The sequence below is a fragment of the Oncorhynchus nerka genome, linkage group LG3, assembly GCF_034236695.1.
Source record: "Oncorhynchus nerka isolate Pitt River linkage group LG3, Oner_Uvic_2.0, whole genome shotgun sequence".
Lineage (NCBI taxonomy): Eukaryota > Metazoa > Chordata > Actinopteri > Salmoniformes > Salmonidae > Oncorhynchus > Oncorhynchus nerka.
The window spans coordinates 39,732,072-39,743,036 of record NC_088398.1 but is presented as its reverse complement, the minus strand read 5'-3'; the positions used below and the strand labels follow the sequence as shown (position 1 = coordinate 39,743,036).

At 42.8% G+C, this 10,965-nt stretch overlaps 1 protein-coding gene across 1 annotated transcript in view; it reads left to right on the top strand.

Annotated features, from left to right (window-relative positions):
• The first annotated feature begins 673 nt into the window (after window positions 1-673).
• Window positions 674-10,965, top strand: part of LOC115107772 (inactive dipeptidyl peptidase 10-like) — a 35,411-nt gene continuing 25,119 nt past the window's right edge. The window contains exons 1-5 of the mRNA XM_065011716.1: window positions 674-1,969; window positions 2,138-2,261; window positions 4,406-4,444; window positions 4,626-4,733; window positions 10,694-10,785. Of these exons, the coding sequence (XP_064867788.1) occupies window positions 2,154-2,261; window positions 4,406-4,444; window positions 4,626-4,733; window positions 10,694-10,785 (347 nt within the window). The 5' untranslated portion in view covers window positions 674-1,969; window positions 2,138-2,153. The remainder of the gene's footprint in view (window positions 1,970-2,137; window positions 2,262-4,405; window positions 4,445-4,625; window positions 4,734-10,693; window positions 10,786-10,965) is intronic.

Sequence of the window (10,965 nt, the reverse complement as noted above, 5' to 3'; positions counted from 1 at the left end):
AAAGTGCATGGGGCAAAAAAACATAACATTACATACACGGAACAAAAATGTGTAATGCGACGTGCAACAATTTCAAAGATTTTACTGCGTTACAGTTCATATAAGAAAATCAGTAAATTTAACCAAATTTATTAGGCCCTAATCTATGGATTTCACATGACTGGGAATACAGATATGCATATGTTGGTCACAGATACCTTTAAAAAATGTAGGGGCCTGGATCAGAAAACCGGTCCGTATCCCCTGTGACCACAATTTGCCTCATGCAGCACGTCACATCTAATTCGCATACAGTTGATCAGGCTGTTGATAGTGGCCAGTGGAATGTGGTCCCACTTCTGTCCCACTCCTTCAAAGGTGAAGAAGACAGATGTTGGTTAATCAGCTTCTTGATATGCCACACCTGTCAGGTGGATGGTTTATCTTGGCAAAGGAAAAATGCTCACTAACAGGGATGTAAACAAATTTGTGCACAACATTTAAGAGAAATAAGCTTTTTGTGCATATGGAAACTTCATGGGATCTTTTATTTCAGCTCATGAAAACAGTATACTGTAGATACAGACACATTACATAGATACAGACATGAACAATTGTTCTATTGTTCAATCATCAGCCAGCTTTTGAGATTTAAAAAAAATGAAGTTACGGTCGGTATAGCTTTGAGTTGCTGTGGTAGTTTGTTCCACTCAACAGCACGGTGTACTTACCAGACTCTTAAATTTAACAAGCACATTCTGTGTAGAGTAGCCATGTACCCAAAGCCCTCTCATGGCTCTTCCAGGGCATAAAGAAGAAACAGCTTCATCATATTACAGGTGGAATGAATAATTAAACCTGCACAGGGCTTTTTGGCTTTAGCTTTTTCATCCTGGTTAAAAAGAAAATCGTGTTTTATTCATATCAACGCTGACTGGCTTCCTTTGAAGAGCACGGTGGTGGTGGTTGCAGGGATCTGTAGCGTTAGGCGGGAAGTGCTGTGATATGCTATGGTAAGGAGAGGTGATGCTCTACCATCCTCTGTTCTGGAGGGGAAGAGTGGGGCTACCTCTCGAAGGGGCGAGAGAGCAGTGGAGTAGAGGAATGTTGCCTCGCCCGGACAAAGAATTAGAGTCAGAGAGGTTCATGGGAGGGAATCTTATTAATAAACCACAGCAAGTTTTGATCACACGCGTGCGCACGCACAAACGCGCACACACACAGGCAAGCACATACGTACGTACACACATACACACACGTATAACAGTATGCACATACACACACATATACAATGAGAACTTTGCACATACCCACAAGAGAGGCAGGCTAATATTGAGGGAGTCGGCGAGGAAGAGAAGTCATTTCTCTTGGAATATCAGTTGGCATATTGTTTTTTTCCTTTCACCCAGAGACCCGATTATGCCGAAAAAAGAGAATAGCAGAGCAAGGTTATAATGCGGTTGGCAATATCAGTGCAGTGAAAGCCAAAGTTTGACTCCTGTCATCTTCAAGTTAGGATCTGTGGTATGGGACTCCTCCAGCCCTGATAGACTAATGAGCTGTGTGTTTTAAGGGGAGGACTGAGCTCATCTGGGAGAAAACAATAGCCTCGTTAAGATGGGCCTTGAAGGCTTCTGCGCAACACAACTCTTGTTTGCTCCATTTGTGATTCTCCCTGGTCATTATATTCTCTGATGAGGGACTGTTTATGAACACTGGCATTTCAAAACATGACAAGAACATAGCAGAATGTTGTGGGGCTGTACATCACAAACTGTTCATGCCTTCTATGTATAGATTACAACGTCTTCTATGTGTGATCTCCGTGCTCTCAATGGTGGGTGAGCACTTTGAAAACTGTTGTGCGTGTGGTTTTTCTATTTGTGTTTTAGGTGGGGCAGGTCAATCCCACAGTTAAGCTTTACGTCGTCACCTTGGATGGGGGATCCCAGACGACTGAACTGCGACCTCCCAACAGCTTTGAAAAAAGGTATCAATTGAACAATCTTGTTTCTATGAAGAGACCAGCATGTTCAATTAAAAAAGACAACGATCGCAGCATGTCGTTCATTAAGCCCCAGTTGGCAGCATATCATTTAGTTTTTGAAATAAAAAACATATACATAATTGTGTCCCAATGGCCCTTTGTCCACTATAGTGACTACTACATAACCATGGTGAAATGGGTCACAGAGGAGAAGATTGGTGTGCGCTGGTTGAACCGAGCCCAGAACACCTCCATCCTGTCGCTATGTGAGGTCACTATGGGGGCATGTCTAAAAGTGAGCATCCTACAGTAAAAGTCAAAAGTTTGTACACCAACTCATTCAAGGGATTTTCTTTATTTGTACTATTTTCTAGATTGTAGAATAATAGTGAAGACATCAAAACTATGAAGTAACATGTATGGAATCAGGTAGTAACCAAAAAAGTGTGAAACAAATCAAAATATATTTTATATTTTAGGTTCTTCAAATTAGCCACCTTTTGCCTTGATGACAGCTTTGCACACTCTAGGCATTCTCTCATCCAGCTTCACCTGGAATGCTTTTCCAACCGTCTTGAAGGAGTTCCCACATATGCTGAGCACTTGTTGGCATTCTCTTAACCTGTTGCTTCTACTCGGGACGCTTGCATCCCAACTAGAGCTCTGGAAATGTAAATGCGCTACGCTAAATGCTAATAGTATTAGTTAAAACTCAAAAGTTCATTAAAATACACATGCAGGGTATCGAATTAAAGCTACACTCGTTGTGAATCCAGGCAACAAGTCAGAGTTTTAAAATGCTTTTCGGCGAAAGCATGAGAAGCTATTATCTGATAGCATGCAACACCCCAAAAGACCCACAGGGGACGTAAACAAAATAATTAGCATTTCGGCGTTACACAAACCGCACAATAAAATAGAAAACATTCATTACCTTTCACCATCTTCTTTGTTGGCACTCCTAGATGTCCCATAAACACTATTTGGGTCTTTATTTCGATTAAATCGGTCCATATAAAGCCTAGATATCGTTATATGTAGACTGTGTGATAAACGAAAAAAACATTGTTTCAAAATGTAACGTCATTTTTTTAAATTCAAAAAGTCGACGATAAACTTTCACAAAACACTTCGAAATACGTTTGTAATGCAACTTTAGGTATTAGTAAACGTTAATAAGCGATAAAATTCATCAGGAGGCGATGTAAAGATCATTAGCTGTCCGTCTGGAAAAATGTCCGGCTAGAAACTCAATGAAAATATCCGGTCCTAGACCGGATGAGATACGGTGTCCTGCATGTGTTTGACCAAGAAAAAAGTCGAAGGGAAATGACAAGACTCTAGACACCGAGTGGAAGCTGTAGGTACTGCAACCTCAGTCAATTAATTGTGGTTCACGTTTATCAATGGGTTCAAGTAGCGCATGGATATATTTTCCCATTTTCAGTGATCAGTTTTTCCTGTGCTTTTCGATGTAAATGCCGTTCTGGTAAAGCCACAGCAGTGATTTAACCAGTTTTTTAAACGTCTGAGTGTTTTCTATCCACACAGACTAAGCAAATGCATATACTATATTCCTGGCATGAGTAGCAGGGCGCTGAAATGTTGCGCGATTTTTAACAGAATGTTCAAAAAAGTAGAGGGTCGACTTAAGAGGTTAACCAGTTTCATGAGATGTATTTCAATTAACAGGTGTGCCTTGTTAAAAGTTAATTTGTGGAATTTCTTTCCTTCTTAAAGCATTTGAGCCAATCAGTTGTGTTGTGACAAGGTAAGGGTTGTATACAGAAGATATCCCTATTTGGTAAAAGACCAAGTCCATATTATGGCAAGAACAGCTCAAATAAGCAAAGAGAAATGACAGTCCATCATTACTTTAAGACATGAAGGTCAGTCAATGCGGAAAATTTCAAGAACTTTGAAAGTTTCTTCAAGTGCAATCGCAAAAACCATCAAGCGCTATGATGAAACTGGCTCTCATGAGGACCGCCACAGGAAAGGAAGAGTTTCCTCTGATGCAGAGGATAAGTTCATTGCTGTTACCAGCCTCATAAATTGCAGCCCAAATAAATGGGCATCAACTGTTGAGAGGAGACTGCATGAATCAGGCCATCAAATCAAATTGTATTTGTCACATGTGCCAAATGCAACAGGTGTAGACGTTACAGTGAAATGCTTACTTACAAGCCCCTAACCAACAATGCAGTTTTAAGAAAATTAAGTGTTAAAGAATAAAAATTATTATTCTACATTGTAGAAAATCATAAAAATAAAGAAAAGCCCTTGTATGAGTAGGTGTGTCCAAACTTTTGAGTGGTACATGTACACGTTACTGTCTTTGCGCTGTGAAAGGTCTGATGGGTTGTCCATGTCTACAGTTCAAGGTTTGAACAGCAGACACATATACCCTGCACTAACCTCTCTCTGTTTCCTCCTCAGAAACATGTGATTACATCAGAGAAGTGGCTTGATCGTCAGGTAAGCATGCATAAGGTTTGACATATTGTTATTACACAGCTATTACACAAGTTCATTCAATAATTTCTTGTGCAATACTTTTCACTGGAGAGGGATAAAAAAGGAAATACCTTGCAAAACCAGAAAATCCGCCTATTTTTGTCTGGTCATGACCAGTTGGCGACACTCTTTTTTCTTACAGAATGAAGAGCCATTGTTTTCCAAGGATGGGAATACCTTTTTCCTGACCATGCCAATAAAACATGGCGGACGAGGGTCATTCCACCATATCACCATGATATCTGACCAGGTAGGATGTTCAGCTGTCATAGTTGTAGTAAAGAAAGTCTAATTTAGGTTATTCGCTCTCTGTTGTCCCCCATGATAAAATTGGGGAGGGGACTGTGGACCTGTCTCCGTCCGTTAGTGCGTTAATACGTTAGTCACACACAATGCGTCTTGCCATATCAAATCAAATCAAATTTTATTTGTCACATACACATGGTTAGCAGATGTTAATGTGAGTGTAGCGAAATGCTTGTGCTTCTAGTTCCGACAATGCAGTGATAACCAACAAGTAATCTAACTAACAATTCCAAAACTACTGCCTTACACAGTGTAAGGGGATAAGGAATATGTACATAAGGATATATGAATGAGTGATGGTACAGAGCAGCATACAGTAGATGGTATCGAGTACAGTATATACATATGAGATGAGTATGTAGACAAAGTAAACAAAGTGGCATAGTTAAAGTGGCTAGTGACATAAGAATGCAGTCGATGATCTAGAGTACAGTATATACATATGCATATGAGATGAATAATGTAGGGTAAGTAACATTATATAAGGTAGCATTGTTTAAAGTGGCTAGTGATATATTTACATCATTTCCCATCAATTCCCATTATTAAAGTGGCTGGAGTTGGGTCAGTGTCAATGACAGTGTGTTGGCAGCAGCCACTCAATGTTAGTGGTGGCTGTTTAACAGTCTGATGGCCTTGAGATAGAAGCTGTTTTTCAGTCTCTCGGTCCCAGCTTTGATGCACCTGTACTGACCTCGCCTTCTGGATGATAGCGGGGTGAACAGGCAGTGGTTCGGGTGGTTGATGTCCTTGATGATCTTTATGGCCTTCCTGTAACATCGGGTGGTGTAGGTGTCCTGGAGGGCAGGTAGTTTGCCCCCGGTGATGCGTTGTGCAGACCTCACTACCCTCTGGAGAGCCTTACGGTTGAGGGCGGAGCAGTTGCCGTACCAGGCGGTGATACAGCCCGCCAGGATGCTCTCGATTGTGCATCTGTAGAAGTTTGTGAGTGATTTTGGTGACAAGCCGAATTTCTTCAGCCTCCTGAGGTTGAAGAGGCGCTGCTGCGCCTTCTTCACGACGCTGTCAGTGTGAGTGGACCAATTCAGTTTGTCTGTGATGTGTATGCCGAGGAACTTAAAACTTGCTACCCTCTCCACTACTGATCCATCAATGTGGATAGGGGGGTGTTCCCTCTGCTGTTTCCTGAAGTCCACAATCATCTCCTTAGTTTTGTTGACGTTGAGTGTGAGGTTATTTTCCTGACACCACACTCCGAGGGCCCTCACCTCCTCCCTGTAGGCCGTCTCGTCGTTGTTGGTAATCAAGCCTACCACTGTTGTGTCGTCCGCAAACTTGATGATTGAGTTGGAGGCGTGCATGGCCATGCAGTCGTGGGTGAACAGGGAGTACAGGAGAGGGCTCAGAACGCACCCTTGTGGGGCCCCCGTGTTGAGGATCAGCGGGGAGGAGATGTTGTTGCCTACCCTCACCACCTGGGCGCGGCCCGTCAGGAAGTCCAGTACCCAGTTGCACAGGGCGGGGTCGAGACCCAGGGTCTCGAGCTTGATGACGAGCTTGGAGGGTACTATGGTGTTGAATGCCGAGCTGTAGTCGATGAACAGCATTCTCACATAGGTATTCCTCTTGTCCAGGTGGGTTAGGGCAGTGTGCAGTGTGGTTGAGATTGCATCGTCTGTGGACCTATTTGGGCGGTAAGCAAATTGGAGTGGGTCTAGGGTGTCAGGTAGGGTGGAGGTGATATGGTCCTTGACTAGTCTCTCAAAGCACTTCATGATGACGGAAGTGAGTGCTACGGGGCGGTAGTCGTTTAGCTCAGTTACCTTAGCTTTCTTGGGAACAGGAACAATGGTGGCCCTCTTGAAGCATGTGGGAACAGCAGACTGGTATAGGGATTGATTGAATATGTCCGTAAACACACCGGCCAGCTGGTCTGCGCATGCTCTGAGGGCGCGGCTGGGGATGCCGTCTGGGCCTGCAGCCTTGCGAGGGTTAACACGTTTAAATGTCTTACTCACCTCGGCTGCAGTGAAGGAGAGACCGCATGTTTTCGTTGCAGGCCGTGTCAGTGGCACTGTATTGTCCTCAAAGCGGGCAAAAAGTTATTTAGTCTGCCTGGGAGCAAGACATCCTGGTCCGTGACTGGGCTGGGTTTCTTCTTGTAGTCCGTGATTGACTGTAGACCCTGCCACATGCCTCTTGTGTCTGAGCCATTGAATTGAGATTCCACTTTGTCTCTGTACTGACGCTTAGCTTGTTTAATAGCCTTGCGGAGGGAATAGCTGCATTGTTTATATTCGGACATATTACCAGACACCTTGCCCTGATTAAAAGCAGTGGTTCGCGCTTTCAGTTTCACGCGAATGCTGCCATCAATCCACGGTTTCTGGTTTGGGAATGTTTTTATCGTTGCTATGGGAACGACATCTTCGACGCACGTTCTAATGAACTCGGACACCGAATCAGCGTATTCGTCAATATTTCCATCTGACGCAATACGAAACATGTCCCAGTCCACGTGATGGAAGCAGTCTTGGAGTGTGGAGTCAGCTTGGTCTGACCAGCGTTGGACAGACCTCAGCGTGGGAGCCTCTTGTTTTAGTTTCTGCCTGTATGCAGGGATCAGCAAAATGGAGTCGTGGTCAGCTTTTCCGAAAGGGGGGCAGGGCAGGGCCTTATATGCGTCGCGGAAGTTAGAGTAACAATGATCCAAGGTTTTACCACCCCTGGTTGCGCAATCGATATGCTGGTAAAATTTAGGGAGTCTTGTTTTCAGATTAGCTTTGTTAAAATCCCCAGCTACAATGAATGCAGCCTCCGGATAAATGGTTTCCAGTTTGCAAAGAGTTAAATAAAGTTCGTTCAGAGCCATCGATGTGTCTGCTTGGGGGATATATACGGCTGTGATTATAATCGAGGAGAATTCTCTTGGAAGATAATGCGGTCTACATTTGATTGTGAGGAATTCTAAATCAGGTGAACAGAAGGATTTGAGTTCCTGTATGTTTCCTTCATCACACCATGTCTCGTTAGTCATGAGGCATACGCCCGCCACTCTTCTTACCAGAAAGATGTTTGTTTCTGTCGGCGCGATGCGTGGAGAAACCCGTTGGCTGCACCGCATCGGATAGCGTCTTCCCAGTAAGCCATGTTTCTGTGAAGCAGAGAACGTTGCAGTCTCTGATGTCCCTCTGGAATGCTACCCTTGCTCGGATTTCGTCAACCTTGTTGTCAAGAGACTGGACATTGGCAAGAAGAATGCTGGGGAGTGGTGCGCGATGTGCCCTTTTTCGGAGTCTGACCAGAACACCGCCTCGTTTCCCTCTTTTTCGGAGTCGTTTCCTTGGGTCGCTGCATGCGATCCATTCCGTTGTCCTGTTTGTAAGGCAGAACACCGGATCCGCGTCGCGGAAAACATATTCTTGGTCGTACTGATGGTGAGTTGGCGCTGATCTTATATTCAGTAGTTCTTCTCGACTGTATGTAATGAAACCTAAGATGACCTGGGGTACTAATGTAAGAAATAACACGTAAAAAAAACAAAAACTGCATAGTTTCCTAGGAACGCGAAGCGAGGCGGCGAGGCGCCCATCTCAGTCGGCATAGAGATCCGGTATTTACAAAATTGCATTGATTGGCCAGATGGTTGCGCTATAACAAGAGATTGAAAATGCAAACTTTGAAAGGTCACGCCCCTCACACCATTTGACCTAAACTTTCACTTGGGCATGGTCTAGTACATACTGTAAATGCATATAAATCAGTCAAAGATATTCATATTGCAACAACATTTTTTACACATGTTGTAAACACTGTCAAGAATCATTCATATCGACCACACGGTGGCACTATAATGAGGACATGTTTATATGTCTTGTTCTGTTTGACTCTTGATCTGTTTGGAACACATGTTAACCTCACTTGGGTACGCTAGTGTCCCACCTCGTCAACAGCCAGTGACAATGCAGGGTGCCAAATTCAAAACAACAGAAATCCCATATTTAAAATTCCTCAAGCACACAAGTATTTTACATCATTTTAAAGATACACTTGTTGTAAATCCAGCCACAGTGTCCGATTTCAAAAAGGCTTTATGACGAAAGCACACCAAACGATTGTTAGGTCAGAGCCAAGTCACAAAAAAACACAGCCATTTTCCCAGCCAAAGAGACTAGTCACAAAAAGCAGAAACAGCGATAAAATTAATCACTAACCTTTGATGATCTTCATCAGATGACACTCATATGACTTCATGTTACACAATACATGTATGTTTTGTTCGGTAAAGTTCATATTTATATCCAAAAATCTGAGTTTACATTGAAGCTTTATGTTCAGTAGTTCCAAAACATCCGGTGATTTTGCAGAGCCACATCAATTTACAGAAATACTCATAATAAACATTGCTAAAAGATACAACTGTTATGCATGGAATTTTTTTTAAAAACACTGTAAGGGTTTTCCTCTGGTGAAAGAGAGGCGGACCAAAATGCAGCGTGGTGGTTATTCATGTTTTTAATAAAGACGACTATACATGAACAGACTAAACAAAACAATAAAAGTGAAAACCTAAACAGTCCTATCTGGTGCAAACACAGAGACAGGAACAATCACCCACAAAACCCAACACAAAACAGGCTACCTAAATATGGTTCCCAATCAGAGACAATGACTAACACCTGCCTCTGATTGAGAACCATATCAGGCCAAACATAGAAATAGACAAACCAGACACACAACATAGAATGCCCACCCAGCTCACGTCCTGACCAACACTAAAACAAGGAAAACACATACGAACGATGGTCAGAACGTGACACACACCATGCAATAATCTGAGTACAGGACTCAGACAACAAAACAAGCCAAACAGATACCCGTCATGTTGTGGAGTCAACAGAAGTCAGAAATAGCATTATAAATATTCACTTACATTCACTTACATTTGATGATCTTCATCAGACTGCACTCCCAGGAATCCCAGTTCTACAATAAATGTTTTGTTCGATAATGTTCATAATTTATGTCCAAATACCTCCTTTTTGTTCACGAGTTTAGCCAGTAATCCAAATTCATGAGGTGCGAGCAGACGAAAAGTTAAAAAGTTCCATTACAGTCCGTAGAAAAATGTCAAACGATGTATAGAATAAATCTTTAGGATGTTTTTAAAATAAATCTTCAATAATGTTTCAACCGGAGAATTCCTTTGTCTGTAGAAATGCAATGGAACGCAAGCTAACTCTCACGTGAACACGCATGGTCAGCTCATGCCACTCTGGCAGACCTCAGACTCATTCAGCTCCCATTCCCCCCTCCTTCACAGTAGAAGCATCAAACAGGGTTCTAAAGACTGGTGACATCTAGTGGAAGCCTTAGGAAGTGCAATATGACCCCATAGATACTGTATATTCGATAGGCAATGACTTGACAAACTGCAAACCTCAGATTTCCCACTTCCTGGTTGGATTTTTTTCTCAGGTTTTTGCCTGCCATATGAGTTCTGTTATACTCACAGACATCATTCAAACAGTTTTAGAAATTGCAGCATGTTTTATATACAAATTTACTAATTATATGTATTTTCTAGCTTTTAGGGCTGAGCAGCAGGCAGTTTAATTTGGGCACGCTTTTCATCCAAAATTCCAAATACTGCCCCCTACCATAGAAAAGTTAAGGGATATGAGTCTAGCTATCCCATGTGATATCTCAGACACCACTGACCTGGTGTGGATTAAACTTGGGTGAATGATGCTTCTTGCCATGATGCTTCTTGCCATTCTTGCCAAAATTATACTGACCAGGGGGGGGCGCTGCATCTTTCATGGGGGACATGTTTACTGCCTTGTTTTGTTATACATCGCACATGGGCAATACAAGGTTATGTTGAGTCTAGCGTGTCGCTGCAGGTGATGTAATGTGTGTTTGTTTTGTTTCCCTGCTCAGTTCAATGGTGATGAGGTCAACATGCGCCACCTGACCTCTGGCAGCTGGGAGGTGTCTCAGATCCTGGAGTATGATGAGGAAGCAGATACAGTGTACATTACTGATACTCAGACCATACTCTGACATAGGGATGCACAATTCTGGTAACTTTCCCAAAATCCCAGTGGAAGATTCACATCATCAGGAGGGAGTAAGCAGAAAATTCAGAATCCTCCAACTAGGATTACTGGAAAACCTGGGAAGTTTGGGAAAGTTACCGGAATTTTCAACCC